This window comes from Sesamum indicum, linkage group LG1 (assembly GCF_000512975.1).
Source record: "Sesamum indicum cultivar Zhongzhi No. 13 linkage group LG1, S_indicum_v1.0, whole genome shotgun sequence".
NCBI classification, from domain to species: domain Eukaryota; kingdom Viridiplantae; phylum Streptophyta; class Magnoliopsida; order Lamiales; family Pedaliaceae; genus Sesamum; species Sesamum indicum.
In genome coordinates this window covers 14717551-14735233 of record NC_026145.1, presented here as the reverse complement: position 1 = coordinate 14735233, position 17683 = coordinate 14717551, and the positions used below count along the sequence as shown (strand labels likewise).

General features: G+C 35.6%; 4 protein-coding genes across 4 annotated transcripts in view; all 4 read left to right on the top strand.

Moving 5' to 3' along the window:
* LOC105167836 lies at positions 432–4755 on the top strand. Its single transcript, XM_011087669.2, has 8 exons — positions 432–627; positions 1347–1392; positions 1502–1547; positions 1954–2049; positions 2201–2254; positions 2320–2385; positions 4139–4217; positions 4301–4755. Exons 1-8 carry the CDS (start codon positions 469–471, stop codon positions 4376–4378), a joined length of 624 nt encoding a protein of 207 aa, XP_011085971.1. The 5' UTR covers positions 432–468; the 3' UTR covers positions 4379–4755.
* LOC105168077 (zinc finger protein 3-like) lies at positions 6884–7816 on the top strand. Its single transcript, XM_011088006.1, has one exon. The coding sequence runs from the start codon at positions 6884–6886 to the stop codon at positions 7814–7816; it is 933 nt and encodes a 310-aa protein (XP_011086308.1).
* LOC105167830 (dr1-associated corepressor) lies at positions 8447–15819 on the top strand. The gene is made up of 7 exons (XM_020694422.1): positions 8447–8739; positions 8815–8884; positions 9852–9924; positions 10011–10104; positions 14092–14196; positions 14319–14376; positions 15038–15819. Exons 2-7 carry the CDS (start codon positions 8852–8854, stop codon positions 15503–15505), a joined length of 831 nt encoding a protein of 276 aa, XP_020550081.1. The 5' UTR covers positions 8447–8739; positions 8815–8851; the 3' UTR covers positions 15506–15819.
* LOC105168069 (65-kDa microtubule-associated protein 5) overlaps positions 16525–17683 on the top strand; it is a 9245-nt gene continuing 8086 nt past the window's right edge. Inside the window, exons 1-2 of the mRNA XM_020692066.1 lie at positions 16525–16875; positions 17625–17683. The exon at positions 17625–17683 is cut by the window's right edge and continues 196 nt beyond it. Of these exons, the coding sequence (XP_020547725.1) occupies positions 16774–16875; positions 17625–17683 (161 nt within the window). The 5' untranslated portion in view covers positions 16525–16773. The remainder of the gene's footprint in view (positions 16876–17624) is intronic.

Sequence of the window (17683 nt, the reverse complement as noted above, 5' to 3'; positions counted from 1 at the left end):
TTTTTATATAAAAAAGATATAATTTGACAACGAATAGTAATTTTTGTCTCCTAAATTCCAACATCCAACCTATATCAGTTATCTTAAAATATTTTAAATTAACTCAAAACATAAATTCGAACATACTATCTGTCTACAACACACACTTATTATTTCTAATTTTCTCTCTTTATCTCCTAAACACTAAAACAAAACACTCTAAAGACAAATCCAAATACTAAGTACGTCTTTGGCTATTATTTTTCGACCATTATCTACACGTGAGGCTCGTTTGAAAGAAAGATAAATACTGGGATGAAAAGCGTTAAAAAAATGGATATTTGAGGACTAAAATTATAAAGTGGCTATATTGGAGGACCAAAAACGAATAAGTGATAATGTTTGGGGACCAAAAGTGTAATTATCTCGATTTCATTTCTTTAACAGTCATTTTTGTGTTCTCATGACAAATTCACGTCTTCGACCGCAATGAGTATTCCCCTCTCCTTCACTACTGTTAACTCCACCATCATCAACCATCGGCCCCTTCCTCCACTGGTGAGACCCTCTGCTCGATTCCTCCCAATGTCGTTGTTTGCGAAATGCCATCTGCTTCCGCTCTGTTCTGCTAATTCCAGCCACACTGATGTGAGTGTTTCCTTGGTTTCTTGTCCTTTTTTCTTTTGATTCTCTCTAGCTATCTCTATGTCATTGACTTTGGGTTTGGATGTTTAGTGATATGGAAATTGTTGGCATTCTTAATTATGTTTTTCTGGGGCAAATACAAAACCCTATTAGATGCCCATCATTTGCATTTCCTGTGAGGAAATAGCATCAACATGCAAGGAAGTTTCTTTTTAGCATCAAGTTTCCAGAATTAATGTGGTGGTCTTGGTGCGCTTTCCTTTTCTGTTAGTGAACATCTGGAACGAAATTGGATAAGGTGTGTTCTCTGTGAGTTCCTTGAAATGCTGGGGACGGTTACTGTAGTGTTATTTAGTTATCTGTTGAAACCGACGCAGACGTCTCCAAGTGGGATTCAGTTACGTAGGCCAATTGTATGGCGATCCTAAGTTGCTAATTTGGTGGTTATGAATTGGTTCGATCAGCCAAGTTCTTGATTTTCCTTTGTCAATGTCTCTCCCAAACAAACCTAGATCAATAGAATTTTGTAATGCGCTACTGATACAATTTGCTACAGGTTTTGTCTAGGAGGTAATCTGTAGTTCCTTTGGATAAGTATAGGAGGCTGTGGTATATCATCTGCTAAATGCTGCTTGTTTTGAATAGAGTGTATCTTATGATAATTGTTGCTTGTTTTACATTTTAATGTTATATACTTATATGTCCCATTGGTGCAAGGCCAGAGCCCAGAGTCGTCAGATTTTGGCAGCAGTTATGTGGAGAAGGAAGGTAATTGTACATTATGAAGTAGTAACATTTTGACGAATGTTTCACGTTTATGAACAGTTAATTTTGCTGATCTTTTGTTCCTGGATTGGCTCAAATCTGTTTGTCTCAGGTTCAAATGGAAAGGATGGAAAATTTCGAGCAGTCTCATCTAATGAGTACTTACTACTTTGTTTGAAGTTCTTGTTGCTTGTTAGGATTGCCAATTAGATATCGGCCATGTCATTATACCTGCACCTTAACTTTTTTCTTTATGGATTATATTGCTGCATAAGTTCCTGTGGTTACCAGTTTCTGTTTGGCTAAGCTTCGGTTTTACTGCCTTAACATGATTACTGTATTTTTAAATTACATGAAGTGTATGTCTTTATGGTCTCTTCCACTTTCATATATTAAATTATCCAAGATTCCTATAGATAATGTTTCTTTAATGATCAAATCTGAATGGCGATAAATTTTTAGTAGTATTCTTTGATGCTCATAATCAGTTATTTGCCTCAGAGAAGGATCATCTCTTTTCCCCTTTTGATGCTAATATCTCATTCTTGTTTGCTGACCTTTCAGGATATTGACCAGATTAAAGAGATATGGTATTGCAGGAATTTTGTCCTATGGACTTCTAAATACTGCTTACTATCTTACTACTTTTCTTGTGGTCTGGTGAGTGTTTTGCTTATTGACCCATTGTTTCTGGTAGAGATGAAACTTCCAGAATGTTTCTAGAAATACCTTTCTTTGCTTCATACTTTCGATGATATTTTGTCTACATGCTGCAAGGATTTTACTAACATTTTATTAACTTGCTTGATAGGTTCTATGTCACTCCTGCACCTGGGAGGATGGGATATTTGGCAGCTGTGGAAAGGTCAGACAATCTTTTAATTGCTTTCTGAGGGTTCAAGTATAACGGAAAGTTCTGTGATTTTGCAGGTTTCTCAAAGTAATGGCCATGGTGTGGGCAGGGAGCCAAGTAACTAAACTTATTCGAGCTGGAGGGTGAGCTGCCCACATATCTTTAACATCTTAATAGGGGTTAGTTTCAGTTTGTCGCAGTTTTATGATTGCTTCCCCCTTTTCTCCCTTCCTCCACATTGCATGAATAAATGATGTGGAATTTAAGCACGAATTAGGAATTCCCGCAGCCATTCATACCTCTCTTTCTTTCGCTGCAATCCACACACTACAAGATGCAAAGTCTGTAAATGCATTTCTAATCCTTTTTTTAATACTTGTATTGTGTCAAGATCATTTAATTATTGTCAATCCACAGCTAAAATCCAATGCTGTAAATATAAATTTCAAATGTAGAATCTCTGCTTCTATGATTGAAGATCTTGAGTTTTGGGGAGAGAAGATAAGTCTGGCATAAGAAGATTGATTAACTAGGGAAGATGAATTGCTATTGCTAAGCTGCGGTTGCTTCTTCACGTTTAAGCACGTTAGATATCTGTCTTGCTGGTAAAATTAATCAAAGGCTAACATGCAAGTGATATATACAAGAATAAGATATTTTTATTCACCAACAAAGTTATGCATTTTCTCTTTCTTCGACAGGAATCAGAGGATGTTCTATTTATTCCTTGAGCTTATTCTTAGTTTTAGATTTTCGAAATGGAGTTAGTATGATGAACTTTTTTCACATGAAAGTATAGTCTACCTTTCACATGGTCTGGAATTCTTATGGACGTATATGAATTGGCCATAACATTCTTTTGGTCATACCGTCAGAGCATCCTGCCTATTCTGATAAATTTCAATTCATATTAAATTAATTAAATAAATAAGCTCTCTCCTGTTTTGTTGCTTTGAAATAACCCTCTTGTTCTCCATCACTCTTCTACGAATTTAATGCTTACTATAATTACCTAGACCCCTCTAGAAATTTGGTCATATTACCAAAAAGCCTATGAAAATTACACCGACACCCCTCCATTACAAAGTGCACCTTTGAGATTTTCTTTCTTAACAATTTCATGATATCATTAGAAAATTGCATTTCCTCTCCCCAAACACATCTAGGTTATCCAGTCTTCAATTTGGCCAGGTTTTTCCAATAAAAAATACCCCTACACCTTATTCATGTGTATTGCACGTGTTTGGCCTGATTCTTGTTAAGTTTTAACTTAGGGGTGTTAATGTAGTTTCCTTTTCCTTACTTCATTTTCTATTACTTTTCATATTTTATTTATTAATTCTTCTTTTGCATTTTAAGTAATGTAATCAAAGTTGTTGCTATTAACAATTAATGTAATTAATGACTGAAGGGATATAAATAATAAGTAAACTAAAAGGAACATAATAATGTATTTCTCACTCGTTAGAAATTAACGACCAAGAAAAACTTAACTTTTAGAATATATAATTAATCAAGTGTTAAATTAAAAGAAATATAGAATTAAATCTTAACTATTAAATTAATCATTGATTGAACAAATATTTTAACTACATGAAATGTATTTTATCCTAATAGCTAAATTAAAGAGTAAATAGAGTTCATTTTTTGGATGATTATTTTTACGACTGACTTTTTCAGCCAGCAGGCTCTGATTGGCTGTGTTATTGTCATGTTTCAAAATAGACGGTTTTTCTGTATATGACCAAACATGGGGGTAAGATGTGTAATTTTCCTTTAATTATTTTTTGCTCCAAAACATTTTATGTGCTTGTAACTTGCTTATCCATTGACACTGTGAACCTATTAAAGATTTTATCATTAGAAATATGACTCTCAATGGCTTCTTCCTAGCAGGGCTCTGGCACTTGCACCGTTTGTAGATAGAGGTCTATCATGGTTCACTGCCAAGTTTGGGTTCAAGTCTCAAGGGAAGGTATGTGAATCATGCTGTAAATAGGTTCTTCTTTGTGCGTGTTTTTTTATTTCACTCTAAGTGTCATATTACCATCCTTACAGGCTTTTATGGCTATTGCTGGGCTGTGTTTTGGATTGGCATTCTTGATGTTTGTCATAGTGACCTTACTTTCAGCATAAAGCTTTTGCCGTCCCTCCGATGGTTGGTTTGATGCCACTCTGAAACGCTGATTTGCACAGTAGCACCTCTCGACATTCTGCTAAATGGTGTTCATCTTCAGACTGCTGCCTACAATTTTCACTGTGGAGCGCAGCAAGATGTCCATGAGGAATGACCAGCTGACAGCATTATTCAGCTCTACTTTTGGGGGTCACAAATTGTAGCTGCATTGCAGATCCCAGGATGCTCTCTTCGTTTCTGGAGGAGTAAATGATGGTTTTTCCCTTAACCCTTCAAATTCTTGGTTGTAGGTTGATGAAGTCCCATTGTTATGTAACATAACAGAAGTACTGCTTTTCCTAATCCAATGCATATCTTCAAAGCGTTCTAACTCGAAGCAGAGGCTCCAATTTGACAGTTGTACTACTAGATTTGAGTGAGAATGAAAGTACTCCCTCCATCCCAAATCACGCTTTCATTTACGACGGGAAATGCACGTGGGGATTAAAATTGAGAAAATTTTCGTGGAATGCAATATGAAAAAAAAAGTCCTAACATATATGGAGCTGATTTTGCTGGTGTTTCTCTGTCTATCCAACTTAGAGAAATTATATATCCAATCCACTCTTCATGCTGATAAGATTTCTTTAGTCCTTTTCCAGGCATTCTCAGGCTCATATGCTGTGTTGCCGGAAAGACGTGTCTAATGATATGAGGATCAAAATTTGACAACTAGTGACCAAATATGGGGGTCTGGACCAAACGTGTCAAGATTAAAACCAAATGCGTGAGGATTGTATAAATTTTAGGGATTAAATTTATAATTACTAAAAAAAAAAAAAGGACTAAAAGTGTCGCATTTTTCATAATTGCAGCACTAAAAATATAATTTTATCAAAAAAAATATGATCTAAAAATCATCTGTAAAATCTTAACCTAGTACCAAAAAGTTAACCTAGGGTTAATTAATCTATCCAAGTTCTATTGGTTAGAATATCATAAATTTCTTGAATTATTTATGCTAATAATAGTCATCATGAATTTATATCCTATGATCTCTTCATTCACTATTATTCTCTTCCACCCATTTTCACAGTCTATGTGTTATGTCGTTGAACTTGTTCCAATCTTATATTTTCATCCAATTAGTACATAAAAAATCTACATTGTGAAAAAATGAATTATCTTCGTTTTTCATTTGAGATACAAATCTCAGTAATTTTTTGCAAGTAAATATGATTCATGCCATGAAATGTGTACACAGTTCCTTTTTTAAGTTCAATTTTCTCGCTTTCGTTATAAGTACTTGATGACTTTAATTTTTCTCATTTTATAATCTTTTTTCTTTTGATAATCACTCATCAAAATATAATAAAAGAAGGGCTTAATTTTAATTTATTATTAGTTCAAACCCAAATTCTACGAGTTGATTAAATCAATATATTGCTGATTTCTTTAAACAATTTAAAATTTTATACGATTTGATGAATTTACTCAACCAAAATATTAAAACACGCGCATGCAAGCACATATGAAGAGAGATTGCGTGTTTCTCTCTCTTGAACGTCTTAAACTTTTAAATAAGATGATCATTTAATATCGTCTTATGATACCACGCACGACTACCAAAAAAGTGACTTTTAGCCTAACATTAATTCAAATTAACCCAAGTTCTATTTTAGTCATTATATCCTAAATTTCTTAATCCAAAAAGTCTTTTCCATTTCAAATGCATTTAATTACTATATCAAATTAGGAACCTTTTTAAAAGTTTTTCTTCATTTAATTTATCTCTTAATTAATTAATTACATTCCAATTTCTCCACATCTCAGCAATTTATAATATTTCCCATCTTTACCTTGCATTTTATGGGGAGGACTTGCAAATTTCTAAATACAAGAATTGGTGTCTTGGCAAGAAATTTAAGTCAATAAAATAAAGGTATCTATATATATATATATAAAGTTCCTCATAAAGAATTAAAAAATGGAGAATATATATATATATATATATTATCATCTTGCAATTAATTAATTAAATATTTTAAAATATATATAAAAAGCTCTATTTGAATTAAGATTAATATAAATATCTACCTGCATGCATCTGCTTCTATTTATCTAATTAAGTACTAGTAATTAAATACAAATTACCTCAAATTAAATACAAAATTAAGGAAAATTTGGACCCAAATTCACGTGTGAGAATCAAATTCAAAAACTGCATCTTCAAGTAGCTGTGGTCAACAGTAATAGCTAGTTGTAATAGATTTTAATTTTGGGATCTAAGACATATAAACTCTTGTTATTGCTTGTTAATTATGAGGTTTCCAAGAAATAACCTTCTTCTCTTTTCTTCCAAATTTGCCTTCATATAACGCCCATGCAATGAAGGTACATTGAGATTTTCTTCCTTAATCATCCGATTCTTTATTAATTTCCCCCCTATTATTTAACCAACATTTTTCTTCCTACTCTCTGTTCATTTCTTCAATTTTCAAATTAACTACTGCTCATCTTGTTTCATGGAAATCCTAATTGATGATTATCATCATCAGCCATGCCACTCCGAGGCCTCCAACATTTCTGCCACATCACAAGAATCACCCCCTACCAAACCCAATCTTGATGCCAAGAAGAAGGAGAAAATCGAGGAGGGATCCGCCTCGAAGCACGAGACGACGTCCCGTCTTGTGCTTGATCTCAAGTTGGCCAGCGATGATGATCACTTGACATATAATGGTAACCCTAGTTCAAAACTCGAGCTCAATCTCTTCAACTCTTCCGGTGCTGCTGCCAGTGAGTCGTCCAATGATGGCTTCCGCAAGCAGTCGGAGCCTAAGGTTTTCACATGCAACTTTTGTAGGAGGGAGTTTTCGACTTCTCAAGCGTTGGGGGGGCACCAAAACGCCCACAAGCAAGAGAGGGCGTTGGCCAAGCACCGCCACGGTGTGGTGGATATGACGGGGTCCGCCACTGGCCCTCCACCATTTGGCCACCACTCGGGCTACCCCTACTACCCTACGTACTCAACATTCTCACAACTACCTTTCTATGGAACTTTCAATAGGTCACTTGGGATTAGGGCGGAATCTATGATTCATAAACCCTACACCTACCATCCTCCCACGTGGTCGTCCTCCTCCTCATCCCCTTACAACAGCTACCGATTTGGTCATGAAAAGGTTGCTAGAACTTACATGATAAGCCCACCATCATCGACATCATATGACAGATCAAGGGTGGAGAACTTTCACACACATCAAATTAGTGGTAGTGGATTAGGGCCAACCCTAAATTTAGGACTTGATCCTAAACCTAACCCTCTCAGTGATGCATACTGTAATCCAACAACAACCAAGATTGACGAAGGGAATAACAATCAAGGACTACGATTGACCAGTAATCTTGACGATGAAACGGACCCTTCAGGACTTGATTTGAATCTTAAGCTTTAATTCTTTTTTCCTTTAATTTATTTTCCATTCATTTGTTTACATTAATTTAATTTTCTTTTTGGGATTTAATTAGTATTGATTATAAATACAGCCATCTATTTATTTATTTTAATGAATATTTATTACAGGAATTAAAGCATGATATGATTTGTCATAAATTAGGACCCATATATGGCGTGTAGAGTTTTGAAATTTGAAACTTTGTTAACATTGTTTGATTCCTCCATTAATATTGTCTATATTAATTATCATAAAACCAAATAATTTCATTACATGTTTGCATGATTAGTAATATGATTACGATGATGTAATAACTTAATGCAATGACCAATTTAGTTTAGTACGTGTGTTGACATATCAAGAATCTCAATTATTACTACCAACATTAAAATTCAAAAATTATAGCATAAGGTTATAAAAAACGATGGTATAGGACTAACATCAACATTTATAATTTGTAGTAATTAAAATAATAATTTATATGAATTGTCTATAAAATGAATCATATAACTCATTGAGGTGCTCTGCACCAACCAAACCAAATAAAATTATAAAGGACATCCATAGTACCTCCTGCTGCGTGAGTTGTACCCCCCAATCTCGTCAAAAGCACCCTCACCACGCACGGAGACAGAGAGAGACAGAGAGAGAGAGAGCAAATAAAATACATATTTTTATATTTCCTTTTCGTCAAAACCACAATTTTTGTACGGAGTCCTCGAGAAAAATTTCAGATATCTGCAGCAGCAGTATCTGAGTTTCGATCTGAGTCGCAGAATCTGTTCTTTCACCTTTTCTGCTCTCCCAATCATTAGATCAATCAATTTTTATTTTTCTTTCTCTTTTTCTAATTCGTTTTTTGATTTCTTTTTTTGGCTTAATGGGTCTCGACTCATGGTTGCATAGTTGAATAATTTGATTAGGTTGGGTTTCTGTTTTTAATTCTTTTCTTTTCTTTTTTTTTTTTTTTTTTGAGTTCGTTTATCCGTATTTTTTAGTTGAACTTTGGTATGGCTGCTCGAATCTGATTACGCCATGAGGAAGAAGCTCGATACTCGTTTCCCAGCTGTAAGTTTCTCTGTTTCCTTCTCCTTTCCCCCTTGTTTTAGGTATGCAATTTCTGTGATTTCTTGTTCTTTCCTTTACTTTTTGTCTTTCCTTTTTGGTGTTTTTAGTGAGTAGCCGTACATGGATGAATTTGGGTTGAATTTCTATGGTTTATGAATTCGTGAGTTATTTGTGTTGCTAGAGTTTGTGTGATCTAGTTCTTTCTCAATTTTGCCTTCTTTTTGCAAAATTATCTTTCTTTCTATTTTTTGGTAGTGTATGGTTGGGCTGTAGTTTCATTTCTGATTTTTTTTTTTTTTCGTTGGATATATTTGTAAGAGTCAAATGAGGATATAAACTTAAGTTAGGAAAAATCACACAGCTCTTTCTTATATTTCTGCACGATGCATAGAAGTACAAAAATTATATTAGAGTATATAACATACAAATGTGTTGTCATATGCTTAGTTTCCTGGAATCGGATGTAGTACTTTTTCAGTTATACAAATGTGGACGAAAATATCTCAATCACAGCGGAAAGAAAAAATCAACTAGGAATTACTAACTTTATTAGCAGCAGAATATAGTCCTAATTATTATGTCTATTCTGTTAAATTTCTTGAAAGTTCTGATTCGAACAAGAAACTTGATTGCAGTTTTATATTACAGCTTCTGTATGAACCCATGAGAAATTATCTAAAAGGGCAGGAATTTTACTGCATGACATTCCATTGCTTAAGTAGCAATGGAGTATGTCCTAATTGCATTCTGTTTATTTTGTAAAATTTCATGAAAATTGCATGGTTTTGAGCAAGAAACTTTATGGCCATTCTATGTCACAGTTCCTGCCTTATGTTATGGGAAATTTTCTTAACTGCAAAGAAAATGTAATATATGAGAATTGTGCTCCTCCTTGGGTGTTGTCCTAATAAACAACTTGCTTCCCTGATTTTCTGTTACCATCTAATGGAAAATTGTTTTTCGCCAGGCTCGGATTAAAAAGATCATGCAAGCTGATGAGGATGTTGGGAAGATTGCTATGGCAGTGCCTGTTTTAGTCTGTATGTATCATTCAGTTGTTGGTAATCAACTTATATGTTGCGTCATAGTATCTTATAGTATTGTGCTTTCTGGCATTTTAATGCAGCTAAAGCTTTGGAGTTATTTCTGCAAGATCTTTGTGACCGTACGTATGACATAACTGTGCAGAGAGGGGCAAAGACTGTCAGTTCAGTGCATTTGTGAGTGAACCACTATTATTAACTCAATACTTATATCTTCAAGCATTTATTTTTACTAATTGATTGTTGGCCTTTGTATCGCAATGACTTTATCTTGCCTAATTGTGCTAAAGCTGTGAGGACTTGCTCAGCTGTTTGGTATATGACCTGGATCCTTTTCTTGAGTACATTTCTTAGTGTTTTTCGAATAAAATTCCACTTCATATCTGATTTTGCTATATATTGGTTGGCGTGCCTGCTGCATCTTTTTATGCTTCTTCTTTTTTCTAGATTTCTTCATCTATTTTACGGCCCATATCTAGTTTTTCAAGGTATATGCTCAAAGCATTGAGCTTGCGAGGCCCTTTTGGTGCTACGACCAGTATCAGCATCACATGATTTCTAACCTACAATGACATGCCTTTTGAAATTTAGAAGTTCTTGGATGTATATGCTAAAAGCATTGAGCTTGCAGGCCGCTTGTGGGGCTACTACCAGTATCAGCCCCACATTATGCTAACCTGACAATGACATCCCCCTATTGAAGGATCCTATTTAGTAGCTAAAACTGTGTCAGAAGCAATAATGTAACAAGGTCTTTATTCATGTAATTCAACTTTGATTGGAGTTAGTTTGTGGCTATCCTTCCCCTTCACCTATATCCCTTGATCTACATAGAGTTAATGCTACAAATGCAATAGAATGAATATTTCTCTTTCCTTCTCATGTCGTTATATATTGCTTTTATTGATGTTTCTATTCGCCGTCTGTCATAATTAACAATTCCCTTGTAATTTTGGTGTTCAGCTATGCACTTATCTGCCCAATGTCTTTTTGCATCTTAGACGTTTCTCTCTAACCATTGGAAATGACTTATTAAATAAAAAAATCAGTAACTTTCAATTCTGTGAAGTGTTAATGAAGACTTCTGATGGATGCACTAATTTAGCGTCTGTATATATTTGCCTTTGCATTTCTCAATATTAAAATTTGGGCAAAGACTTCTAATGGATGTACTAATCTTGTGTCTGTATATTTTTGCCTTTGTATTTCTCGATATTTAATTGTGGCTGCTCCTGTTATTTATTTTATCTTTGATTGGAGCTTGGTTACTTGGAAGTACTTTGGAGGGGAAGGAGAATGTGTTGTGCACGCCCTTCACGAATCATGCCAGAACATCTTAGCGACATAATTTTGTGCCTGAGAATGAAATTCATTACCAGAATCTTTGCAGGAACGAATTTCATAAATTGCTCCTTTGCTGATCTTGGTGCAAAGCTTTCCATAAAGTGTGGTGACTGAAAGGAAAAGTTGCAAATCCAAAGCATACCACTGGCTCTAAGATTATTAACAAATGAAAACAAGTGTAACATGGTCCATATCTAAGTAGACTGCCTGATAGATACTGTGAGAAGCTGTACAAGGAATAAATGTTTGAATATTTTTTCGATCCGCTCAGAGCCAAGTGGCAAAAGCCAAAAGCCAAAAGGTTGCAGTACATATCATTATATCCCTGTTAGGAGTCATTGCGGCCTTAGGAAATTGAAATTGATCAACTCTTTTCATCCCTGCTAGAAAATCTCTCCAGAGTATGAAACTGCCAATGAGTTTTGATGTAGCACTTATGGCTATAAGTCTTGGTTGCCAAGATGCCCTTGGCCCACTCCACATCGACACACCAAGAAACTCTGCCAATCCTCACAAATTTCTTGACTGCTTCTGGTAAATTCCTTGATCGATGCTGTCTGAGTGTGTTTTAAATGAGTTTGAGAGATGTAGAAAGGGTTTTTAATAGATTTATATGTGCATTTGTGATTTGAAACTTCACTTGTGTTGATAACAGGTTGCTAAAAGGATTTATCAGACTGATAGATATTGATAACAAGTTTTGGCTTATCTTTGTTCTTTTAAGTTTGTTGGGATGGGTAAAGGTGAACACTTAATTTCTAGTTGCTTCGCTCGGCAAAAGTGTTATTTGGCAATCTCAAGTGAGTTAGATTCATGATTGCTGCCATTTTAGTCATATGAGCTTTAGGTGGAACTAATTTAATTACTTTAAAGTAGTTTGAAGCCCTCAAGGGTCAGTTTGCCGTCTTCGTTATGACCTACGAATATCAAAACACTGAGAAATTATAATGTTTAATGTATTTTGCCATACTTCAGATGGTTTGGCATAAGCCACAAAGATGCAGAAGATTCTGTACCATTCACCCAATTATTCTACAGAGTTATTACTGCATGGACTGCAGACAATTTGGAGGTAGCACATGGCAGGATTTATGTGATGTTATGAGATCAAAATGATTTACCCTTAGGGCTCCAGGTGGTGCTGTCCTCACCATCTTGCTTATGACATTAAGAATTTTATCCTGCCAGGTGAGGGAAGAGGCTAAATAAAGGCCCTCTCCGCAGTCAATAGAAATGTGAACTCAGTCTTTTTATGTGCATTGATCAAGTTCAAAAAACAAGTTGGAAATCCAGGGTTATTGTGCAGGCATGTTTAATTGGTCCAACTTTCACCCTTATGTTTCAATTTGGTTTGTATTTTTTAATGAACTTCCAGAGGGTCAAAAAACACAAAAAGGAACTTTCGTTTTTTCTTTTTTTGTTAATGGGTGAGAAGAGGAGCTTGTTAAGTAGAGATTTACTAAGATTGGTTCACCTTCTTGGTGGTGGTTCCATTGTGTTTTTGCCAAACTATCTTGGCCAACAAAGTATAGTGTGTAGGTCTTTGGCTGCTCTTCAAACTGCTTTCTGATACCATTTCTTGACATTTAGTAAAAATGATGCTTGTTGTAGAATTTTAGAGGTGGGGGGCAACTGGTTCTAGAAACTAACTTCAAGGACATTATTTGTTTGCTGATTCCTTCTGTGTTATCTTGTTTTATTCTTGCTATTTGCTGGGACGTGTTGCTAAACTGAAATAGGGACTATGCCAGCCATTGGACTTTGCCCCTAACATCATGAGATGCTTGTAAGCAAATTTCAAGTTGGGAAATGGTTGGTGCAGGACTTGGGCTATCTCGTAGCAGTTTCCTTTGTCTGTCAATTGTCATATAGTCTTCAAGATATATTCTCTATAATTTTCCATTTAGTTCTTCCTTTTCTTTCATTTTACATCTACATTTGGGGCAACGCTATGCTAGATGGTCATGATGGTTAATGAAAAAGTTCCAAAGGTTGATCATCTCTCCATAAATTGAATTCTTACCAACCTGCAAATCAATGGCACCAGAATTCTCTGCAAGCAGCTGAGAAGACAATTTGCTTGATGATCAGTGCGACAAAGTTATTCTTGTTTTATTTAGATTTGAATACTACTGGGCGGAGTAGTTTCTGGGATAAACCTTGGATTTTGCCTTCTTTTTACAAGATTCTTTAAGAAAGAGAATCTTTGTTCACATTTTCTTCTCTTTACGCTAGGTAATTGCTGGGAGGTTATTGCAAACACTCCAGTTGATTAGCATAGATCCCAAAACTATCCAATACAATAAATTATTTCAGGAAATTAGTCAATCATCTTTAGGAGTTTCTATCCTAAGCATTGCATGAATCCTTTTTTAATTGTATTGAACCTATGGTAGTTAAATTTCTTTAATGTTTGAACTTTTTGTTAATGTTACTAGATTAGAATGAAATGAAATTAATCTTTGCCACAATAAGAATTCCAAATGTTGCTTAGCAATATACCAAAGTCGGAGAGAGAGAAGGTAATTTGGTAGATATGGGATCTGTTAAGAAGCTAATTATAACAAGTTGATCAAGTATGACATTTGGTGGATATCTAAAAGTTCATCCAATATACTTACTTTTGTTCAGGATTGCTTCAGTTGCATTGAGCTGGATGTAGTCAGTAGTGAAGTTTGGACTTCAAAAGCAAAATGAAGTTATTTTAGCGGAAAATTGCTGCCCGTTATGTTTCGATCAGCAACATATCTCAAGTCATTTCATGTTTAATTTAAATCTGTTATAGTGTTGCAGCTTCTGAGATTCTCTCCCTGTATGCAGAAAACATTGTGTACATAGTTATAATGTGTTTGACTTTCTGAAGGAAGTTGTCAGCAAAGTCCCTGACTATGGTCATTCTGAAACTGCAGCAGATGTGAAAAGAAGGTTGGAATGCTTCTTTTATTAGTCTTCAATCTCCTGCTTAGTTCTTCTCCTTGTGCTGGCGTATTCCCTAATTAGTTGCCCAGGCTGACTATTGATGATTTTGTTTATCTTTTCTTTGCCAGAAAAGTAATTGCCAATGAACCTAATGACAGTGATGAAGAGTCAAAAAGAAACATTATGGTAAGATTTGCTTCATTGAAATCCTGTTTCAACTCAAAACATTCTCCCCAAACAGATTTTCATAAAAAGAAAGTTGGTGGTTTGTGCTGATTTGTACTTGAACTGAGGTTTTCTAATGGTTTACATGTTTTATGTGCTGAGAGTACCCCGTCTCTAATCTAATTATGCCATTGAAGAGCCGCGTTGATTCTACGTGAATCCAAGCTATGACCTGTGCAATTTGACCCAATTAGTCCATTTAATCTGCTGCATATGTTATCTGTCAAGTTGCTTGTCTTTACTCTTTTGTGATATCTAGTAATTATCCCTATGAAGGTTGCTTTAAACGCCCAACTGATGCTGAATATCTTTTGGAGTTTATTAGAGGATCTTCGTCATTGCTTAGATTGTGTTATCCAAAAGGAGATTAGTTAACATCCCATACTTGTAGATGGTTAATTCACTTTGTATGCCACTTCCAAGCAGCAACTCACCTTGTTGAATGTAATGTAACTGATGCTGACTATAACCTAAATATTACTTTGCAGTACACTTATATTACATGGTTGGTCCATTTTGTTAGTAGCAATCTAAATTGACATGGCGTCTGTCAATGCATCATCATGCTTACACATCTGCTTCTGGTTTCTGAATCATTTCACACTTTGGATCTGCGTTACAGCAAGAAACATGTCATGCAAGTGGCAGTGGTAGGGGAAGAGGAAGGGGTAGAGGAAGAGGGCGTGGGAGGGCCAGCAGAGCGACAGAGAGAGAATTCCCTCGGCATGAGGTTGAATCTGGCTCTACTAGCATTCAGCAAAGCGTCGAACAAGTCCCTAGTCCAGGGAAGCCAATGGACAGTAGCTCAGAGTTGAAGGAGTCATCAAAAGATAACAAAGTTAATGATGGTGTCAGTTCTGACTCGAGGAATTTTGATCTGAATGCTGGAGTTGATGAGGAAAATTCAGAAAAAATGGCTTCTAATGCTGTTGCTGCTGCAGCATCTACCGCATCAGGACCTCCTGAAGTAAAAGGCGACGAGTATCCCGGGCTCTCTGAAATGGATAGGATGGCGATCGACCCTGTTCATCTTGCACAACTTAGTTCAAGACTGGATGAGGATGAGGAAGATTATGATGAAGAAGGATAGACTAATTAAGTTAGAAGATCAATATGACAACAAAGCATTAACATTTATGCAAGGAAATCTTCTGATCTCTTGCGTAGTTTCTATGTAGCATCGTCTGTTCCAGTTGTATCATTACATGCTTTGTTGTAATCGGTCTAGCTCACAGATGATATAGTCGTAAGATGAGTGTTTTGAGCTATAGTTGGCTCAAACTTCTTGAACAATCTTAGTTCTAGTGAGTCCTGCATTCGCTCTCTTCTATCCTTTGTGTAAATGTTATTGTTTGTGGGTACCAACTGATAATTAATATGTGCAATGCAGTGTATTTGCAGAAATTATTTGGGGTGTCTTGGATACGGCTCAAGACTCATCCCGGTCCAATTAGGTCCATAAAATAAAAACCTATCCTCAAACCCGAATCTAAAGACTCACCGCGGGTCCAACCGGGTCCATAAAAAAAAATTCTATCCCAAACCCGAATCTAATGATTCAGACCCGAGCTTGCCTCATTAGGGCTGAGTACCCGCTCTACCCACCCATCTGGCATCCCTATTGGATACGGGAAAAATCTACCTACACGTGACAAAGCATTATTATAAGTGAATTGGTAAACCTTTTGATTACAAGTACTATGTTATCAATCTTCTCCAAATAAAGTTTGAGGCATAGATAACAAGTCCAAAACGTAATACAGCTATTTAGGAATGTGAAGAATTTTCCATCTCAATAAACTCGTAATCACTATAGAAAAATTATGTCCACATATAGATAATTGGTGGAGACGTAAAAATGATTTTACACCCCTTCATTAATTGCTTGGAATAGTATGAAATCTCCTTCAACATTATAAAATGGAGACTCTGAATGATTGAAAGAAATAAAATTTAAAATTTTACGATGTATAAAGTACGTTTAAATAACGGGACTTTCAATTCATCCCTCATCAGTCTAACACACCCAATTCATGCACAAAGATTTGAAAGCTTTGGACAGTTATAGTAAGAAGAAATACATTTAATTTTTTAAGCTTTTAAAAATTAAAACATGGCGAATTTCTTTCCCGCCAAACGAACCCCTAAAGATCCACCACTTTACCCATAAAAGGCTTCCCCCCTTTTTGTCTTTCTCAAGAATCGAATCCAAAGGTAATTAATTGCTCTTACAAACTGGCAAAATTCGTATCCCTAAATTTGATAATGGTGATCAAGAACAAGATTTCCTCTGTTTCAGTATTCCACTGATCTCTAGGGTTTGAATTTTCTCCTCCTGACTTTCTCTGTTTCACCACCATGTCAATTGGTACAAGTAACTTTGGTGTGAGCAACTCTTCGCCGCTTTCTCTGTCGAAATCTGCCACCACCACATGCGCTTCTCTCCTCCGTGAACTTCAGGTAGTAGAGAACAGGTGACACGCTTCTGTTTGTTGATTTCTTATTGGTTTTCCCTTGAATCAATTTTACGTATTATAGTGATCGCATCTGCCAAGTGGAATGGTTGTTGAAGTGACATTTGTTGATAATGCCGCTGCGTTATTGTGGAGTTTCCGAATTAAAGTTTAGTGTGCCGGTATCCGCACTTCTAGTTAGGTTCATTCTGTTGCGTAAGTTGTAAGTCGGGATGAGTGAACGTTGCATGCTGGGTCGATAGTTTTCTAACTAAATAATATCAGTGAAATCTTTTCAGGCATTCGAACCCTTTTTTGGCTTCTTTCCCGTTTGATACTTTTGATCAGAAATCTGACGTCCATCCTAGGGCTGATATTTTTGCTAATAAATAATATCAGTGAGATTACTTATTGTGCTGCAAATTTTTCTTCTTCCTTTTTCCGGATATCCGTATTCACTATTCAAATAATGCAGCTTTTTATCTCATCTATTGATGCTTTATGGAGCTGTATGTTCTCTCTGTAATTCTGATTGTTAGCAGTCTGATACACACTGTCAAGGATGTGGGGGAAGAGTACAATGTGTGGATGTTGACTGCACACCCATTTTTCACCTCATTTATAATGATAAAAAATGGTCAAATTTTTGGAGTTGAATGAAATTTTATTTCTTGAGTAGTATAACTGCTCTCTAGATAATGCAATTTATTGTCTTGGAGAATTTGGTATTGTTATTAACTAATTTGGCACAAATAGGAAATATGGGATGAAATTGGAGAAAGTGACACTGAGAGGGATAAGATCCTTCTTCAGTT

Excerpts from the sequence above, each read along its gene's own strand:
- LOC105168077 (XM_011088006.1), top strand. The coding sequence starts at position 6,884 with ATGGAAATCCTAATTGATGATTATCATCATCAGCCATGCCACTCCGAG.
- LOC105167830 (XM_020694422.1), top strand. The coding sequence starts at position 8,852 with ATGAGGAAGAAGCTCGATACTCGTTTCCCAGCT. Across the intron at positions 8,885-9,851 it reads TCGATACTCGTTTCCCAGCT|GCTCGGATTAAAAAGATCAT; the intron begins GTAAGTTTCTCT and ends GTTTTTCGCCAG. Across the intron at positions 14,377-15,037 it reads AGTCAAAAAGAAACATTATG|CAAGAAACATGTCATGCAAG; the intron begins GTAAGATTTGCT and ends TCTGCGTTACAG.
- LOC105167836 (XM_011087669.2), top strand. The coding sequence starts at position 469 with ATGAGTATTCCCCTCTCCTTCACTACTGTTAACTCCACCATCATCAAC. Across the intron at positions 2,386-4,138 it reads AAACTTATTCGAGCTGGAGG|GGCTCTGGCACTTGCACCGT; the intron begins GTGAGCTGCCCA and ends TCTTCCTAGCAG. Across the intron at positions 4,218-4,300 it reads GGTTCAAGTCTCAAGGGAAG|GCTTTTATGGCTATTGCTGG; the intron begins GTATGTGAATCA and ends CCATCCTTACAG.